The sequence below is a fragment of the Telopea speciosissima genome, chromosome 1 (assembly GCF_018873765.1).
Source record: "Telopea speciosissima isolate NSW1024214 ecotype Mountain lineage chromosome 1, Tspe_v1, whole genome shotgun sequence".
Classification (NCBI taxonomy): domain Eukaryota; kingdom Viridiplantae; phylum Streptophyta; class Magnoliopsida; order Proteales; family Proteaceae; genus Telopea; species Telopea speciosissima.
Genome location: NC_057916.1, coordinates 20,272,334 through 20,293,075, shown reverse-complemented (window position 1 = coordinate 20,293,075; position 20,742 = coordinate 20,272,334). Strand labels below are relative to the sequence as shown.

The following is a 20,742-nucleotide window of genomic DNA, read 5'->3' as shown; positions in this document are numbered from 1 at the left end:
ACACCTTCCTCTCTTATCCTTTATATATTGCCATCAGTAGTCCTACTTTCTACCAAAAAAACAAAAACAAAAACAAAAACAAAAACAAAAAAATCAGTAGTACTAGTGGGAAAATAGTGAAGATGAGAAGTGACATGGACAGTACAGCCAAGGAAAAGCTACTTCTCCCTGACTCAGGCAAGGAGGAAGAGGAGGAGGAGTTATGGAAAAGGTTGTGGGCAGAATCAAAGAAGGTATGGGTAGTAGCAATACCTGCCTGCTTTACAAGAATATCAATGTTTGGGGTGTTCATCATATCTCAAGTGTTCATGGGCCTCATCGGAAACACTGAATTGGCAGCACTCTCGGTGGTTTTTCATCTACTCGCTCGTTTCTCCATTGGAATACTGGTAACTACTACACACCATCCATCCATCCATCCATCCATCCTTCCACCAATTTAGAGTTAGATTTTATTATTATTTCTCTTCTTTTATTGCCAAAAGATCCCATTTGACTTGTTCCGCGATCTGCCTCACAGATCGATTGAGTTCTTTGTCCGTTGCATAGCATACTCTACCATCTCCCTGTACGTGTCTATCTCTCTTCATCTCTCTTCATCTCTCTTCTTCCAAGAGAGAATAGGAGGCAGGGCAGGTATGCCATGTCGACGAGAGAAGAGAGATATAAAGTTAAAGTGGGAGGCAGATATATTGTATGCTACGCATGCAGTCTGGTAGGATTCTTGTCATCTTGTTATTTATAGGGCAAAAGGAATTGAACCAGCCCGAAATCTTGTCTCTCTCTATTAATACAACTAACTGCTCACGTTTCCATTGGGTCCCACCCCACCCCACCCCCCACACTGATGGAGGGGCCACCACACTATCTTGCTGGGGATCCTCTCCCTATTATTTATTACAAAACACGTGAAACGCATTGAAAAGGCTTCGAATGCCTTTATATATGGGATAAAGTTAGCGAAATGACCGGTCCGTCACCTAATGCCCTTGTCGTGCTACATGTGTCGGTTGCGTCCAAATGCACTCCCGGACGGAGAACGTATGCCCTTTTATATAATAATTTTTTTTACCTCATTCTTCTCCATTAATTAGTTAGCTTTCTAATGTAATTAACAAGTAGCATGACAATTACCTGCAGATGGGCATGTCTAGTGGACTAGAGACTCTATGTGGGCAAGCATATGGAGCAAAACAATATCAGATGTTGGGTATATATTTGCAGAGATCATGGGTGGTTGAATCAGGGTTCTTCTTACTCCTTATTCTCCCTGTTTTCATCTTCAGTGCTCCCATTCTCAAATTACTTGGACAAACAGAAGAGATATCACATATGACAAACATAATTTCCCTATGGTATATACCCATAATGATCTCTTATATCTTCCTTTACACCCTTCAAATGTATCTTCAAGCACAGAGCAAGAACATTCTCATTACATGGTTGTCAGCTATCACGATTATCTTTCATGGTTTCTGCACTTGGATCCTCGTTCAAAAGACTAGGTTGGGTTTCGCCGGAGTTATGATCTCAATAAATATCGCGAGTTGGATACCGATAGTCGGTCAGTTAATCTTCGTTTTCTACGGCGGTTGTCCACAAACATGGACTGGATTCTCTATGCATGCACTTTCCGACTTATGGCCGGTGTTCAAATTATCACTATCATCAGGTGTAATGCTTTGGTATGTTCATCATCTTATTGTTCTTTTTCTAGAGCTGAAATAGGGTCGGGTTGGGTCGGGCTTTTTAAAACCCCGGTCTAACCTTGAGTCTCCTTAGCTGGGCTCAGGCCTGGCTTGACTATGACTCAGGACTGGAAAATCCAATCTTGACCAGCAGGCCGGGTTGACCTTGATTGGCCCTGATCATGAACTGGGGGAAAGGAGAGATGCATGGACTAGATCGGGGAGAAAATTATCAATTTTACATAAAATAATTCTATAATAAAATATAGGGTAAATATTTATTATCTACATATATAATATATTATATAACAAAATATATGTGACATTTAAAGTTTATAACATATTTATATATAATATATCAATATATATTTTATAGTACAACTTAAAATAGGGGCGGGATGGTCTCAACCCGAGGCCTCAACCTTGACCCGGCCCGACCTTAACTTAGGAACAAAAATTTTCAGCCCTGGCCTGCCCTCAAGGTCAGGTATCTCAGTCCAGACTCTGTTTGGACTCAGGGCGGGCCAAGGCGGGTTCAGGTCGACAGGGTCAAACTTTTACTCTCCCTATTCTTCAGTGTTCTTGGAAAAAATACACTTAATTCCTACCATTCTAAAACTCAAGAATCCATATATAATAGAAATTCAATCTTTTCATTTTAATAATACTGTTAGAAAGCTGAAACAAAAAGGAGAGGATAAAAAAATGGCCTGAGTCGAACGAAATCGTTCTGTCCTTAAGACAGTATTTACACCCTCCTAATCCTGCAAAGGGTTGTAGCAAACCTGCCTCCCAAGATAAATCAGGCGGACTGTTACTGGTTGCAGAGACAGTAACACTGTGAAGCTATCAGAGATTTTTTTGATATATGGACTGAGAGAATTCGTGGTCCATTTATAAGCCCACGAGGCCTGTTCAGATGGGTCACACCCATTGGTTCATATGGCTTGACCTGACAGGTCATGACTATTGGGCTGGGCTCTCTTGGCTGCTCGTGTGGACTGTAACTCTTGGGGTCAATGTTGAACCAAGGGTTGCACTCCCTCTTTGATCAGCCAAGTGCAAAGTGCGTCATCAAAGCGCCACATTGCGCCTCACGCACACGCACGCGCTTGGGCGGTCACCGTCCTCACTCGCAAGTGCACCGTACAATCTCTTCTAGCATTACATGTGATAATAATAACTACTAACTACTAACTACTAACACATGAAAACCCAATGAGCTTTCCTTTCATAGCCGATGTAGGACTAAAAGTCCACATCAATATTTTAAAAAATTCCAACAAATACCTTTGGTTGGAGTACAAGGACTGATTTTAACTTAGCATTCTAATTATAAATTTGTTATTTTTAGATGTTTAATAGTACATTTTAATTACAATTGTATAATTTGTCACAGCTCTCTCTAACCTTTTCTAGCTTTCCATAATGATCAACAGCTTGGAGTTATGGTACAGCTCAATCTTGATTCTGTTCACTGGGAACACTAAAAATGCTGAGGTTACAATTGACGCTCTCTCCATTTGGTAATTAAGATATATACAATGCATATGAAAGCTATCCAATTTAGATTTTAATTTTCTTCTTAACCAGTTTTCCTTCTCTTATTAATTAATTTGCAGTCTTAATATCAATGGTCTTGAGATGATGCTTTCGTTTGGTTTTCTAGCGGCTGCAAGGTATGGATGGATTGTCACTGCTCTATTCCATGCCCTAAAACTTCATACCAAGCTTTAAAAACCAAACCTGAAAAAGGAACAAAATTTTCCTACAAATAGGGCAGCAGGAAACATTAATTACAGGCGCTGAAAAGAAATCCCGCTCCAATTAAAATGAGTATTTGCAAACCATAGGGGATGGGGATTATTCCATTTCGGTTCATGCAATTACAGGCAGCAGGAAAATTCATGCTGCCCGGTGTGGAGGAAAATTTTTTCCCCAGAAAAGAAAAGATAAACTATAGAAAATATTAGATTAAAATAATAGGACAAAGTTTTCCTCCATGGTAGGAACTTTTCTCATACACTCACTTTGAATATTGTCATGTGGACATATGATAAGGCTGTTTTGATCATTGGACAGAGAGGCCATTGTCTAAATCATACATGCATGTGCCGAAATTTAGATCCTAAATACTTCTCTTGTAGTCTCATGTATACCCTTTGAAATGACTCCTATATACCTCAAAGGGAGAAAAAGAGAGATAGATACATAGGGTGCTAGCATACAGTATACAGCTATCATACCTAGTCTTTAATATTTTTTTACTATCTGCTTTTTTACCAAAGGGACCAGAAGGGAACTAAACTTTTCCTTTATGAAAATAGTGTTAGGGTCTCCAACGAGCTTGGGAGAGGAAATGCCAAAGCGGCAAAATTTGCCGTCAAAGTGGTTCTAGTAACTTCCATGCTAGTTGAGGTTGTGCTGTGGGCCTCAGTATTGGTGTTCAGAAATAAAGTTTCCTCTATATTTTCGAGTAGCATGGAAGTAGCTAAGGAATTTTCAGACGTCTCCATCTTGCTGACCTTTATACTCATATTAAACAGCATCCAACCGGTTCTCTCTGGTGAGTTTCTTAACTTTCTTTCTTTTCCCATTTTAGTGTCTTCTATATGTATTATCAAAGGAAAACCGCACAAGCTATTCAAAATTCACCTTTTCAAACATTTTTCAAAGCATTAAATAGCTACAAGGCAAAAGGAATCTAAACTGAAACTTATTACATGAGTAGGTATTTATGCGTACATGCCTATGAAATTAATTTATAAAAAAATCATTTACCAAATGTTTTCTTCTTTATTTCATAAGTCAATCTTCAATATACATTCATAAAATTGAAATGAATTTAACATAGCTCATGTTGATGCCCAACGTAGACTGAGATTTTGATTCTGATGACAATAGTCTCTTGTTTGTTGGCTTGCCTTTTTTCTGCTCATGGTCAGGCCGAAGGTGGGGGGTTGCGGTATAGCATGTTTTTAGTGTTCTTTGTAATTCTTTTGTTCTTTTTTTTTTAAAAAAAAATTGGTTCTTTAGTGAAAAAAACATAGCTCGTGCCGACAATGGGGTGATTCTAAAACAACCATCAAAAGGAAATTACATGAGCATGTGTGTGTAAGATTGGGTCTTTAAAATATATCTATAATATTTCATCAGGCAAGGGTTTCCTATGCTGCTCAGGTGGGGAGAATCTCCCATGTCACACCAATTACGTCACGAGAATAGTTTTGTCAACAGGAGCCCACATGGTCAGAGAAAAAATAGTGTCAGTGGAGGACCCACATAGTCAGAGTGTGAGAAATTAAATATGGGAAGGCATTCGTACACCGCATGTGTGGGGATCCTTTTTTCCTATTTAATTATCACCTTTACAAATTTGAGTGCTAATATGAACATTTCGCTCTTTGTTTTCCTTTCTTTCTTCTTCTTTATTTATTTATTGGTTGCATCTTGAGTAGGAGTGGCTGTCGGAGCTGGATGGCAAAGCAACGTAGCATACATCAACATCATTTGCTATTATTGCATAGGGCTTCCTCTTGGGCTGTTCCTTTATTATGTTGTCAATCTTAAATTGAAGGTAAGCTCAAAGAATCACTTTCACCTTCCCACAAAAGAAAAAAAATTCTGCCCTTTTTGCCAGATAAAGTTAATCATTTTGTTTTCTCAATGCACTACTCCCAATTTGTTTCAATTAAAAATATTCGTAAATGAATTCTCATAAAAGCAAAATAATAAAAGAATTAAAAATATGGGAAATAGTTCTCTGTCTAGGAGTGTGGCCTACGCCAGCACTCCCATGTGTCTCTCTCTATCCTCCTCAAAACAACTGGGCAGAGGTATCTTTTCAAATGAAGAGGAAAGAGAGAGACTCATTTATTCTAATTCATATGGTCTATGATTTCATACTATTGTTTAAGTTAATTGGTTACCAAGCTATGTATTGTTACAGGGAATATGGATGGGAATGATTGGTGGCGTTCTTATTCAAACTTTGGTTCTTCTTTATTACGTTTACAAAACTGATTGGGATAACCAGGTAAATTACTAATTCTTTTGGTAAAAATTAATCTTCATCACGCATGGTACCCTATATATATATATATATATATATATATATATATATATATTTGGAGGGATAGGGGATGGGGGAGGAAGGGTGATTAGACACTAATCCAAAATAGATTAAGAGAAATCGAGATAATTTTGCAAAATATCTAAATTATGCTATTCAAATTTAATAGACTTAAAAGGTTTTTAGTGATTTAATTTTTGAAAATAAATAATAGGATAAATTACACGTCACCGCTTGGTTTTCAAACGAAACTCAGCTCACCCCTTGGTTTTTGAAAAAATTCAAATCACCCTAGGTTTAGACCCTAATATGACAAATTAGTCCCTACAGTTAGTTTTATGCTGTTAAGTGACGATGTCAGCCAGTTAAATAAATTTAAATCCTTAAACTACCCTTGCCTAGTGTAGAGTTACTTTTTACCCTTGATCTAAAAGCCCCAAAACGATGTGAACTCTTACTTTTTTTTTTTTAAATTGAAACAAGGAATCAGAGATGGAATATTCCCTCCCCTTCTTCCCCAAATTGCTAAACCGAATGGAGTTAGGGTTTCAATTTGTGTATCTGTTACTTTCATATCGTCTTTGATAAAAAGTGTTGCTCCACTCATCAGTCCAATATCAGAGAAAACAAATTAAGTACAAATTAACCAGAAATAATTAGCAACTTGCCTGATAGAACTAAATACTCACCATGACCCAATAGAACGGAAGTCATGGAAGCTAAGGTAGCACAACCGAGAGCATATTTGTTTCTAGGGCGTTTTCCCGGCGACTGAAACACCTCCGTTGGTCCATAAGCTGCATTTTTAGAACTTTTGGGTTCTGCAATTTTTTCTTCTCAGAGAAAGAAAGAAAGGAGAGCAGTTGTCAAAGAGCTACTCGCGAAGGTGTCGTCAAAGGTGTTTGTGAAATTTGAAGAAGAATTTGAGGAAGAATTGGAGGGTGAGGAGATGTAACCTTGGCGGTAATGGTGGTGGTGGGGTGGCTGGGACAATGGTGGTTATAGTGGTGGTGGTGATTTAGGGTATAACTAGAAATATCAAAATTAGTATCCTAAATGTAATTTATAAGCTTTGGGTATCTAAAGTGCATTTTCCACAAACGTTGGGTACCTCAATTCTCATTGTTTATCTTATTTTAGCTAAGGTTAAAATTGTCTTTTCACTTTTTAGTTTGACTTAAGATAACATTGTTACTGTAGAGGGGGATGGATGAGTTTTTTTCAAAAACTAGAGGGTGATCCGAGTTTCGTTTGAAAATCAAGAGGTGACGTGTAATTTACTCTAAATAATTATGTGAGTATTTATTGTACTCAAATTAAATAGGGAGTACGTTATTAAACTTAGTTAACCCACTGGCTATTATCTGTAGAAGCAATTCTCCAAATTAGCTTCTTGATGGATACCTACTTATTTATATCTTCCTGATGGCCCTTGTGCGTGCAGGGACCATGCTCCCTCACACACAAAGAACTCTTGCCTTATGTAAAATTACATAAAATATTTAAAAGTGATAAAATTCTTGCTTAAAGTGAGAGAGAGGCACAAAGTTGCTTGAATATTCATTTTTAGCAGTGGATATCCAAAAGTTAGTTATGTCAAAGAGGAGATTAAGTGCAAGCTGGAAACGGATTTTTATCCTCTCAAGGGTGTCCAGTGCACCTCACTTGAGAATCCAACCATACACCTAACACTTGGAAAGGGATTTTTATCTTCTCAATTGTTGGATGTACGGTTGGAATCTCAAGTGAGATGCATTTGGCAATGCACCACATTTGAGAGGATAAAAATCCGTTGCAAAGCGGACTGGAGTTTATCCAACCTAATTCATGGATGAATTTTACAATTATCAAAATAGATCAACAGAAATTTAAAATTAAAAAAAAAGAAAAGAAAAGGATGATATCTTTGCTTGGTTGATGCAGGTATCTATAGCAAAAGCAACGATGAGTAGGTGGTCTGTTGGTCCTCCCATCTCCAAATGAGCAGAGTAAATTTTGTTATGAGGAAAAAATTTATCAAATTTTTGTTAATTATTAAAAAATTAGTAATTTTGTGTACATCTTCATAAACCATCTTGCACCAACTCTAAGCTTGCTTTCTTTTTCCATGTTGTGGACCTATTGTATGAAGGTTTCAAAATTTCTATTGCAATAATTCAACAAAATAAATAAATAAATAAATAATCTATTCTGGTCTTTTCGTGAATTGTTTTGGGCGTACACTTCTTCTTCTTATTTCATCCAATTTTTGAATGATCACAAAAGAAAAACGGTAAAGGCAACGTAAAGCATGGTTATTTAAGAACTATTTTAGAGTTTTTGGGTTTCTATCAAACTTGGTGTGATATGATTATTTACCTTCTATCCTCTTGTGCATATGTTATTCAACTAGAAGATAGTTGTTTTGGCTTTATCAATTTCATGTTGTGAGATGTATTCTCAAGTTTCATTTAAAGAGAGTTGTATATATATAGCAAGAAGACTCCAAAGTCCATCAACATAACACCCCTCTCAGTTGGGGAAAGTAAAATACAATTGTTCCCATGGATTAAGGAATCGGTATCGGATCAGTTAGATCAACCGGATTGTATCGGTATCGGTTGAGGCCGATCCTGGATTGGGTATCGATACACAAAAGGAAAAAATGGATACAAAGAGGTCTAACAAAAAAAACAGAGAAAAACATTTACCAAACCTCTTGTCAAGATCTTGAATGTTTCAGAACAAAGAATGCCAAGAAATCCTATTGAACTAATTCTTCACCTGCTCTAAAACCAAAACCAAAGCCCAATCAAGTAATTCAGAACGAGAAGCGAAGAGGGCCCCACCAATGGATCTTCAAAGCACAAATTGCGCAAACAATCACTGAAAGAATAAAGAGAAATTCTCGAGAGCATGGTGCATTTGAGTGACGATGACTCACTCTCTCCCCGACCGGTGGACAGAGAGTGTGATCCTCTACTTCCAAGCTATTCCTAATTCTATGTCCCATACACAGCAAGGCGGAAAAGATTCTTACCCCTGCTCAGGCACGGGTAAGGGGATCTTTTCGTCTCCTTATTGTGTCTGGGGTACACACAACAATACGAGCAACTCGACAGTAAAGACCGACGCTCAAATGACAAGACTGACTAGTGGAACGGATCAGCAATGCAGGCGGTGTAATTTAAGATCGACCCAAAACCATGTACAATGAATGCACCATTACAATTCCAGGAATAGAGCAGTGAGCCCATGACCAATTGCGAATTTTTTGAGATCCGAAATGAGTGACTATGAGTAAAGAATTATTGATTGGTGGAATTGACGAGCCGGAGAAGTGGAAAAACGCACCCCGTAGTAGTGATGAGATTCTTAGAGAATTGATGGTCATAATTACTTCCGACAAAATCGGTCCTTCTTGATGGGAAAGAGAACGCATGTGTGGTGTGTGGCATGCTGCCCTGCAGTACTAGGGGTGTTAATCTAAGGCCCGACTGAGCCTGACCGTTTAAAGCTTAAACCGGTCCAATCCGATTAATTAGTTTGTCGGGCTCAAATCCGGCCATTTATTATCAGTTGTTTTGAGGAGAAAGGGTTTAACCCGACGGTCATCTTACCGATCTGACCGAATATAGATCTGCCTAAGCCTGAGCCCGACCGATCAAATCTAAAATGTACCATGCCTGTCCAATGTAAGCTCGGTTAGATAAACGGTCAGGCACAGTGTAGGGCTTCAAAATGGTCAATTTCGATTAGGCCCGACTGATTTACACTCCTGCCCTGCACCCAGACACAGAGATGAGCAAAATGACTGTCATACTCCTGAGAAATTCCACCTTTACATGGGGGACAGTGGTCATTTCACCCACCACTGTGTCTAGGCGCAGAGACAGCGCACTGCATGCGCCCATGTAGTGTTCTTTCTCCCTATTTGATATAAGCGGCAAGCTTGCTTAGAACCGTCCAACAGATTTGGGATGCCATATCTTTCGATGTAAGGTGCAAACTTGACCTCCTGCTACGACTTGCTTAGATTAAGGGTGTCAAAACCAAACCGAAACCAAAACGAGCCGAATTAAGTGAATCAAATCGAACCGAATAAATTCGGATTGGTTTCAGTTCTAATATATGAGTATTTAATTCAGTTCAGTTCGATTTCGATTTCACTTCAAAAACCATCAGTTTGAACTGAAACCGAACTAAATACTACACTTAAATCCAAAACCCTCTATCTTTTTTTTTAAATGATTTTTTATGATGCTGCCTTTCCTTTTGAAACTATAATTTTGATGTGTTTCTCTTACTTTATTGATGGGTAAGCTAAAACATAGGATCTAAAAGTGGGGAACTCACTAAAGATTTTTATTTATTTATTAATATTTCTGGTTCCTTTAAGGTTTTGTAAACATTTTATTTATTAAAATGAAATCTCTTGAGAACACCGCAAGGCAACAACAACTGACAGCCTAGTAGAATGGAATTGTATTGGAGGACCGAATTGGAATTGTATTGAAAAACCAAATTAGAACTATAAATGAATTGAACCGAGTAGGTTCGGATTCGATTTCCACTTCCAGAACTGACTCGGTTTTCGATTCAGTTTCGGATCACACCATCAAGGCATGGAACCGAATCGAAACCGAATCAATTGACACCCTTGGCTTAGATACCTCAAGATCTAGGCCTTTAGTCCAGTCTTGGGATCTTCCTATCCAATTAGATTGTGGGATTGTCTTAGCCTTCCCCCTTAGCTTGTAATTGGCCTGTGAGCCCTTGAGTAGGATAGACCAAAAAAAAAAAAAAAAGATTATAATTAGACAAACCCATTATGGATTCAATTAATATACATGATGATGTGGTGCATTTTGATTCATCACGGGTTCAATTGCCATAAAGCATCACAATAATGTCTCATGACATTTCCCTTCATCACGAACTATAAGGTATAAATGTGATGACTTTTCACAGGAGTAATTCATAACAAGTGTGACATCTAACCCAAGAGAACACATAATAACCATTTATTATGTTTTAAAACATTACCCAAACAATTAAATTATCAAAAAGAACCTTATACAGCCACATAGCAATACTTTACATGGCCAAATAATACTTTATGCAGTCAAACAATACTTTATATGACCAAACAGTACTTTATGTAACCGAACAACACTTTACATGGCTTAAGAATGGCCAAACAACATCTTATAATATTAACCTGTCAAATATGACTTACATGAAATGATCACTATCACCGGCCCTGCGCTTGTGCAAGGGCCATGTAACCGGACAGCGATGTCCTGCCCATTTTCAATATGACTTGCATGAAGAATCAGGGAAGGAGTATTCCTGCACCTAAGATTGTAAATAACTAGTCAAAATCTGTTTCTGTATTCGTGTCTATATCCGTTTAGCATTATTCGAATCCATCCAAAATTTAAACGGATGCAAATGCCGATCTAACACTATTCAAACCCAATCCAATCCGTTTACAGTTTTATCAACACCTCTTACTTCTTTACCACCGACAAAAGAAATAGGACCGTAGTGTTGGGGTCCTCCTCACATGGAAGAGGGGGGTTATGTATTTCCACCGACTAAAAATGGAGAGAAAGAGAGAGAGAGACGAAAAGTTGAAGCATAATGAATGAGAAGACGACGGAAGTGAAGTGACATGGATACAGACAAATACAATCTAACCATTAACCATTAAATTAAGGGAAAGAAGAAAATGGGAGAGGGTGGTGTCTACCAACCTCTTAATGGTTTGTCAACATGCGCTGTGCCACTTGGTGCTTGTGATTGAGGAATCCAAGGATTGCGTTACAGGAGGCATCTTGATTTGTTTTTTCTATATATAAAGAAGAAGAAAAGAACATCAAGAAGTTCAAGAGGCAAACAATTTAGTTCTGAGTGAGTGAGAACTTGTGGAGTTCGGTTTTGGATAAAGGGTTTAATTTAGGTCCAAATCCAAAGCGTAGTTACTTGTATTGTTATTCTCTCATTTTTTTTTATAACGAAGAAGTTTCAATTATGCTTATGGATGTAAACATTGTCGAACTACGTAAATATTTGTGTCTGTGAGTTTATTTTTATAATTTTATGCATTGTCACTTAGTGAACACGTGAGCCCACACAGTTGCTATTCACAGGGTATTACTACTATTCACAACTACTCTTCACAACATATTGTGTTGTTGTATTTCTTCCAGTGACTTATACATAGGTGGGAATCGATTCAATGTTTTTCCCAACACGCACACCATGGATAACCATGGTTGTTGCTCACTACGTCAGAGGTTTGCAGCAGCTCCAGTTTACTACGGCTTCAACCCAAACGTTCCTAGTCAACACCCAACGGAAAGTAGAAAATTTTTAAGGAAAAAAGATCTCTATTTGGTGGTGTTTCCTACGCCCTCTCACAGGGAACCGTGAGATGACGCCTTTGCCCCCTGGGTAGATACTCAAACGTGCTCACCCATTGGCCTGGACGCTTGTGTAGAGACCATGTGACCAAACAGAGATCTCTTACTCTGGTTGGTGTTTCCTACGCTCTCTCATATTTTGTTATGATTTTGTCATGATCAATGGATTTTCAGATTTTATTTGACTATCTTTAAGACAGCTTAAAGCTTTCCTTTGATTTTTCATGCATTAAAATTAGGGTTTTGCATCATTCGTGGTATATTTATAAATATATTATTCTTTGGTTCCCTGTTTTTTATTGTCAAGGTGTATATTCTTTTTTATATTTTTTTTAATACAAAAGATCTTTTAGTCGAAAAAAAAACAAAGAATTAAGGATCGATAGAGGATCTTTCTATCAAAATGTTGCATAGTGGAGGTCAATGAGAGCATGCACAGTGGTATCGATCAACACGAGAATAAATTTTTATTTCAGGGGGGACTGGGCAATAACTTTGCATGCTATTGTATCTAAGTACAGGAGCCACGTGACCAAGCAGTGTTCTATATTCTGTTCAGACTTCTCGATCAGTCATTATTCAAGATGTGCATACATAGAATTGCTTTGGAAGAAAAATTGGGTAGGAGATGATAAATGTCACACATTCACCAGATTCAGTACTCCAATATTATTAAAAGTATTGAAGGAAGGATCATAATGATAGAATGGATATTGGCCACTACTTTGTGGATAAAAATCTCATTACTAGTGATGTGATTAGCACAATATATGGAACTCTTTGTCTCATTTATAAACTCTCACACCTATTGTCCTGATTGGTTGGGGTCCATCCATGCTGATCCTCCCCTTGGGCATACCTGAGGGGACCGATGGATGAAAGAAAACTTGGTCCCTTTTTTGTGAAAATGTTCTCGCCCCACCTCCCTTGAGAAATTTAAAAAAAAAAATAAAAATTTGGCAGATTACAAATTAAGAGTACTTATTCTTATACTTTTACCCCCTCTCTCTCTCTCTCTCTCTCTCTCTCTCTCTCTCTTCCTTTATATATATATTGCCATCAGTACTACTGGGAAAATAGTGAAGATGAGAATTGTGATGGACAGTACAGCCAAGGATAAGCTACTTCTTCGTGTCTAATTAAAATGATTTTAAAACAGCATTTGTGATCACCTCTCCAATATTAATAACTCTTAAACAACTTGCTCTTACACTACCAAAAATAAAAAGCATGCATTCGACTCTCTCTCTCTCCAATTATTAAGACCATTTCCATAAATAGGGGACATTAATTAATATATTAGTGTTGAAAAACGAGAAGAGGTTGCTCTCTCTCTCTCTCTCTCCCTCTTTCTCTGTCTCTCCAATTAGTAGGACCATTATCATGAATAGGGGACATTAATTAGTGTTGAAAAACGAGAAGAGGTTGCTCTCTCTCTCTCTCTCTCCCTCTTTCTCTTTCTCTCCAATTATTAGGGCCATTATCAAAAATAGGAGACATTAATTAGTGTTGAAAAACGAGAAGAGGTTTCTCTCTCTCTCTCTCTCTCTCTCTCTGTTTTCCTCTCTCTCTCTGTTATATATTGCCATAAGTGGGAAAATAGTGAAGATGAGAAGCGTAATGGACAGTAGTACAGCCAAGGAAAAGCTACTTCTTCCTGACTCAGGCAAGGAAGGGGAGGAAGAAGAGCAAATATGGAAAAGGTTGTGGGCAGAGTCAAAGAAGCTATGGCCAGTAGCACTACCTGCCTGCCTTACAAGAATATCAATGTTTGGGGTGTTCATCATATCTCAAGTGTTCATGGGCCACATTGGAAACACTGAATTCGCAGCACTCTCCCTGGTTTTCCAAATCCTCACCCGTTTCTCCTTTGGAATACTGGTAATTAACTCTACACCACCCATCTCCACTCCCAACTTATATCTACTTATCTAGATGCATGGGCTTTTAAATTATTATTTTTTCTGGAAAAATTTCACGGACACCCCGATAAGTATATCAGATATCATGGACATTCCAAACGTTGTCAAAATATCATAGACACTCCTAATTTTATGATTTTATTTCAACTTAGTCCACTCCGTTAGATCTCTGTAGTTAAGTGTTTGTTAATTCTTTTATAATGGCAAAATAACCCTTTCCCCTTCTTCTCCCTCAAACTTTTCACGTTCTCTGGTTTTGGAACCCTAGCCCCTTTCCCCCTTGCATCACTTGCATCATCTTGCCTGTTATGAACACGAACATGAAGCTGGAAGGCAGATAAGATTCCCATGTAAATGAAAAAAAAAAAAAAAATCAAGCAAATCCCTTCCCTCGGTTATGCATCTCCTCCCCTGCAAAAACCATCAATGGGGAAGAAGCTCAAGCTTTCTCTGTATGGTGCAGATGAACGGTAAATATTAACGAAGAAAGCGACGGTCCTTTGTTGAGCCTCTTAGGTTGCAAAGGGTGGCATAGAGAGACAAGAAAGACAAACCCATTGCAAACTCGCAACAGGAGGTCACATGATCTGATCTGATATGAGAGTTGCAGAGGATGAGCTCCAAGATAAAACGGTAACAACCTATCTCGGTTAATTGAGAGAAAAATGTTCAATGATTGAGATTTAATATAACTAAATCAACGGTTGAATTTGATCCACATACGGTGAACATATTTTCACCCACGTCCACGTCCTGCCACTTTTAGCTTTATTTTATTTATTTCAATAAAAAAAATTTTGATAAAAATTTATTTAAATAACTAAGGGGGTAAAATGAATATTTCAACTTTGGGGATTAACTGTGCTTAACATCAGGGGGAAGGTTGATATTTTGACAATGTTTGAGGTGTCTGTGATATTTGATATACTTACAAGGGGTTTCCGTGAAATTTTCCCTTTCTTTTTTTTTTTTATTCCTCAAGGTTCTTCTCCATTAATTAATTAATTAGCTTTCTTATGTCAATAACAAGTACTAATTAATTAGTGTACAACCTGCAGATGGGCATGTCCAGTGGACTAGAGACTCTATGTGGGCAAGCATATGGAGCAAAACAATATCAGATGTTGGGTATATATTTGCAGCGATCATGGTTGGTTGAATCAGGGTTCTTCTTACTCCTTATCCTCCCTGTTTTCATCTTCAGTGCTCCCATTCTCAAATTAATTGGACAAACAGAAGAGATATCTGAAATGGCAAACATAATTTCCCTTTGGTACATTCCCATAATCTTCTCCTATGTCTTCCTTTACACCATTCAAATGTATCTTCAAGCACAGAGCAAGAACATTATCATTACATGGTTATCAGCTATCACCCTTATCTTTCATGCTTTCTGCACTTGGATCCTCGTTGAAAAGATGGGTTTGGGCATCGCCGGTGTTATGATCTCAATGAATATCGTGAGTTGGATACCGATAGTCGGTCAGTTAATCTTTATTTTCTACGGCGGTTGTCCAGAAACATGGACTGGATTCAGTATGCATGCATTTTCCGACTTATGGCCGGTGTTCAAATTATCACTATCATCAGGTGTAATGCTTTGGTAAGTTTTTTTTATCTTATTGTACTTCATTGTTTTTGAAAGAAAAACAAAATTACACAATTCTAAATTAGATTAGAATTAATGCAACTTAATTAATTAGCAGTCTGTTAGTTAGTTGTTGCTGATCGAATTTCAAACGATCGAGCTGAGGTGGATGACTTGTGAAAGGAATAGAGAGTGGTTGGATAAACCGAAGGTTAATTAACTCATGGTTAAACTCTGATGATAAAGTCAGAACCGGACAACAGATAAATGTGAATATCTATATCCCTCTCCATAACTACCACAACCCACTTGGGTGGATGGTGAGATAGCTGTTACAGGTCCACAGGGTTGGGTCGGTCAATGTGATTCGCCTGGTTATAAGTGAATAGAAAACTTAATATCTGCAGTGCATTAAGTGACAGGATCCCACGTAACTGTCAGAACTTTCATATATGTTATGCTGCCGCACGTATATGTATTTTTTGTGTATATCACATTCTAGTTATAAATTTGTTATTTTTAGATTATTAAATTTAAATTTCTTATTACATCTTAATTTGTTAATACAGCTCTCTCTAACCTATACTAGCTTTCCATAATTATCAACAGCTTGGAGTTATGGTACAGCTCAATCTTGATTCTATTCACTGGGAACACTAAAAATGCTGAGGTTACAATTGACGCTCTCTCCATTTGGTAATTAAGATATATACAATGCATATGAAAGCTATCCAATTTAGATTTTAATTTTCTTCTTAACCAGTTTTCCTTCTCTTATTAATTAATTTGCAGTCTTAATATCAATGGTCTTGAGATGATGCTTTCGTTTGGTTTTCTAGCGGCTGCAAGGTATGGATGGATTGTCACTGCTCTATTCCATGCCCTAAAACTTCATACCAAGCTTTAAAAACCAAACCTGAAAAAGGAACAAAATTTTCCTACAAATAGGGCAGCAGGAAACCTTAGTTGCAAGCGCCGAAATGGAATACCACTCCAACTAAAAGGGGTATTTGCAGACTATAGGGGAAGGGGATTATTCCATTTCGGCTCATGCGATTACAGGCAGCAAGAAAATTCATGCTGCCCGGTGTGCAGGAAAATTTTTTCCCAGAAAAAGAAAAGACTAATAATAGAAAATATTAGACAAAAATTAGAAATAATAATAATTTTTCAGAAAGTTATTTTATTCATTTTTCCCGTTATGGGCAAATAATCTTATCATTTTGACCATCAATGGATAAGCGAAAAATCCTTAGATAAATCCATAAATCTAATTTGGTGGTCAATCTCAATCGTATGACAATCCACGTAGCAATCTTATCTTATCCTGCCTTAGTTAAAATTTTTTAATTTTTTTTTAGAAGAAAAGAATTTTTCCAAAAATGATTCCTACACGACCATAGTGGGAATTTTTCTCATACGCTCACTTTGAATATTGTCATGTGGATATATGATATAGCTATACTAATCATTGGATAGAGAGGTCATTGTCTATATCATACATGCATGTGCCGAAATTTATATCCTAAATACTCCTCTCATAGTCTCATGACTACTTTATCCCTCAAAGGGAGGAAGAGAGAGATAAACGCATAGGGTGCAAGCATACAGTATACTGCTATATATCATACCCACTCTTTAATATTTTTTTAGCATCTGCTTTTCTTCCAAAGGGACCAAAACGGAACTAAGCTTTTCCTTCATGAAAATAGTGTTAGGGTCTCCAACGAGCTTGGGAGAGGAAATGCCAAAGCGGCAAAATTTGCCATCAAAGTGGTTCTAGTGACTTCCATGCTAGTTGAGGCTGTGCTATGGGTCTCAGTGTTGGTCTTCAGATATAAAGTTTCCTATATATTTTCAAGTAGCGTGGAAGTAGCTAAGGAATTTTCTGACCTCTCCATCATGTTGACCTTTATACTCATATTAAACAGCATTCAACCTGTTCTCTCTGGTGAGTTTCTTAACTTTCTTTCTTTTCCCATTTCAGTTTCTTCTATATTCTTTATCAAAGGAAAACAACACAAGTTATTCAAAATTCACCTTTTCAAACATTTTCCAAAGCATTAAATAGCCACAAAGCAAAAGGAATCTAAGCTGAAACTTATTACATGAGTAGGTATTTATGCGTACATGCCTATGAAATTAATTTATAAAAAAATCATTTACCAAATGTTTTCTTCTTTATTTCATGAGTCAATCTTCAATATACCTTCATAAAATTGAAATGAATTTAACATAGCTCATGTTGATGCCCAATGTAGATTGAGATTTTCATTCCGGTGACAGTAGTCTCTTGTTTGTTGGCTTGCCTTTTTCCCTGCTCATGGTCATGCCGAAGGCGGGGATTGAGGTGTAGCTAGTTTTTAGTGTTCTTTGTAATTCTTTCGTTCTTTTTTAAAAAAAATTAATCGTTTACTGAAAAAAACATAGCTCATGCTGACAATGGGGTGATTCTTAAACAACCATCAAAAGGAAATTACATGAGCATGTGCGTAAAATTGGGTCTTTAAAATATATCTATAATATTTCTTAGGGCAAGGATTTCCTATACTGCTAGAGTGGGAAGAATCTCCCATGTCACACCAAGTACGTCACGGGAATAGTTTTGTCAATAGGGACCCACATGGTCAGAGAGAAAAAAGTATCAATGGAGGACCCACATAGTCAGAGTGTGAGAAATTAAACATGGGAAAGCATCCATACACCGCATGTGTGGGGATCCTTTTTTCCTATTTAATTATCACCTTTACAAATTTGAGTGCTAATATGAACATTTCGCTCTTTGTTTTCCTTTCTTTCTTCTTCTTCTTCTTTCTTTTTTTTTTTTAATATTTATTTACTGGTTGCATCTTGAATAGGAGTGGCTGTCGGTGCTGGATGGCAAACCAAAGTAGCATATATCAACATAATTTGCTATTATTGCATAGGGCTTCCTCTTGGGCTGTTGCTTTATTATGTTGCCAATCTTAACTTGAAGGTAAGCTCAAATATTCACTTTCACCTTCCCACAAAAGAAAAAAAATTCTGCCCTTTTTGCCAAATAAAGTTAATCATTTTGTTTTCTCAATGCATCTTTCACTACTCCCAATTTGTTTCAATTAAAATTATTCGATAATGAATTCTCATAAAAGCAAAATAGTATAAGAATTAAAAATATGAAAAATAGTTCTTCGTCCGGGAGTGTGGCCTACGTCAACACTACCATGTGTCTATCTCTCTCCTCCTCAAAACAAGGGGGCAGAAGTGTCTTTTAAAATGCAGAGGAGAGAGATAGACTCATTTATTCTAATTCATATGCTCTATGATTTCATACTATTGTTTAAGTTAATTGTTACCTATGTATTGTTACAGGGAATATGGATGGGAATGATTGGTGGCATTCTTATTCAAACTTTGGTTCTTCTTTATTACGTTTACAAAACTGATTGGGATAACCAGGTAAATTACTAATTCTTTTAGTAAAAATTAATCTTCATCACGTATGGTACCCTATAAAATATATATATATTGGAGGGGTGGGGATGGGGAAGGAAGGGTGATCAGACACTAATCCAAAATAGATTTAGAGAATATCGAGGTAATTTTGTAGAATACCTAAATTGTGCTATTCAAATTTAATAGACTTAAAGGTTTTTAGTGATTTAATTTTTGAAAATAAATAATAGAGTAAATTACACGTCACCCCCTGATTTTCAAACGAAACTCAAATCACCCATTGGTTTTGAAACAATGCAAATGACCCCTGGTTTAGACCCCAATATGACAAATTAGTTCCTACCGTTAGTTTTATCCTAGTAAGTGATGATGTCAGCCAATTAAATAAATTGAAATCCCTAAACTACCCTTGCCTAGTGTAGAGTTATTTTTTTACTCTTGATCTAAAAACCCCAAAATGAGATGAAGTCTTACTTTTTTTTTTTTTTAATTAAAACAAGGAATCGGAGAGGGAATATTCCCTCTCCTTCTTCCCCAAATTGCTAAACAGAATGGAGTTAGGGTTTCAATTTGTGTATCGGTTACTTTCAGATCGTCTTTGATGAAAAGTGTTGCTCCACTCATCGGTCCAATATCTGAGAAAACAAACTAAGAGAAAAAATTAAGTACAAATTAACCAGAAACAATTAGCAACTCGCCTAATAGAACTGAATACTCACCATAACCCAATAGAATGGAAGTCATGGAAGAGTAGCACAACCGAGAGCATATTTGTTTCTAGGGCATTTTCCCGGTGACTGATACACCTCCGGTGGTCCATAAGTTGCATTATTAGAAGCTTTGGCCTCTGCCATTTTTTATTCTCAGAGAAAAACAGAGAAGGAGAGCAGTTGTCAAAGAGCTACTCGCGAAGGTGTCGTCGAAGGTGTTTGTGAAATTTGAAGAAGAATTTGAGGAAGAACTACAGGGTGAGGAAATGTAACCGAATTGGTGCAGGTATCGCTTGAGGAAGAATTGGAGGGTGAGGAGATGTAACCTTGGCGGTAATGGTGGTCGTGGTTGGGACAATGGTGGTTGTAGTGGTGGTGGTGATTTAGGGTATAATTGGAAATATCAAAATTGGTACCCTAAATGTAATTTACAAGCTTTGGGTATCTAAAGTGCATTTTCTACAAACGGGTATCTCAATTGTCATTGTTGATCTTATTTTAGTTGAGGTTAAAATTGTCTTTTCACTTTTTGGTTTGACTTAAGATAACACCGTTACTGTAGAGGGGGGACGGGTGAGTTTTTTTTCAAAAACCAGAGGGTGATGTAAGTTTCGTTTGAAAATCAAGGGGTGACGTTAATTTACTCTAAATAATAATGTGAGTATTTAATGTACTCAAATTAAATAGTGAGTACATTATTAAACTTAGTTAACCCACAGGCTATTATCCTTAGAAGCAATTCTCCAAATTAGCTTCCTGATGGATACCTACTTATTTATATCTTTCTGATGGCCCATGTGCGTGGAGGGACCATGCTCCCTCACACACAAAGAACTCTTGTCTTATGTAAAATTACATAAAATATTTAAAAGTGATAAAATTCTTGCTTAAAGTGAGAGAGAGAGAGAAAAAGAGATATT

At 37.2% G+C, this 20,742-nt stretch overlaps 2 protein-coding genes across 2 annotated transcripts; both read left to right on the top strand.

Moving 5' to 3' along the window:
• Positions 1–134: 134 nt before the first annotated feature.
• LOC122667167 (protein DETOXIFICATION 21-like) lies at positions 135–4,374 on the top strand. Its single transcript, XM_043863426.1, has 6 exons — positions 135–389; positions 1,141–1,685; positions 3,128–3,214; positions 3,311–3,367; positions 3,977–4,175; positions 4,291–4,374. Exons 1-6 carry the CDS (start codon positions 135–137, stop codon positions 4,372–4,374), a joined length of 1,227 nt encoding a protein of 408 aa, XP_043719361.1.
• A 9,413-nt stretch (positions 4,375–13,787) lies between these two features.
• On the top strand, positions 13,788–19,150 carry LOC122667081 (protein DETOXIFICATION 20-like). The gene is made up of 7 exons (XM_043863307.1): positions 13,788–14,048; positions 15,148–15,692; positions 16,287–16,373; positions 16,470–16,526; positions 17,390–17,628; positions 18,536–18,654; positions 19,029–19,150. The coding sequence occupies exons 1-7, from the start codon at positions 13,788–13,790 to the stop codon at positions 19,125–19,127; spliced, it is 1,407 nt and encodes a 468-aa protein (XP_043719242.1). The 3' UTR covers positions 19,128–19,150.
• The last annotated feature ends 1,592 nt before the right edge of the window (positions 19,151–20,742 follow it).

What these genes read in the sequence shown, in the direction of transcription:
- LOC122667167 (XM_043863426.1), top strand. Translation starts at nt 135, where the DNA reads ATGGACAGTACAGCCAAGGAAAAGCTACTTCTCCCTGACTCAGGCAAG. An exon ending in ATTGACGCTCTCTCCATTTG is followed by an intron (nt 3,215 to 3,310) that starts GTAATTAAGATA and finishes ATTAATTTGCAG; the next exon opens with TCTTAATATCAATGGTCTTG. An exon ending in GGTTTTCTAGCGGCTGCAAG is followed by an intron (nt 3,368 to 3,976) that starts GTATGGATGGAT and finishes TTTTTACCAAAG; the next exon opens with GGACCAGAAGGGAACTAAAC.
- LOC122667081 (XM_043863307.1), top strand. Translation starts at nt 13,788, where the DNA reads ATGGACAGTAGTACAGCCAAGGAAAAGCTACTTCTTCCTGACTCAGGC. An exon ending in ATTGACGCTCTCTCCATTTG is followed by an intron (nt 16,374 to 16,469) that starts GTAATTAAGATA and finishes ATTAATTTGCAG; the next exon opens with TCTTAATATCAATGGTCTTG. An exon ending in CATTCAACCTGTTCTCTCTG is followed by an intron (nt 17,629 to 18,535) that starts GTGAGTTTCTTA and finishes CATCTTGAATAG; the next exon opens with GAGTGGCTGTCGGTGCTGGA.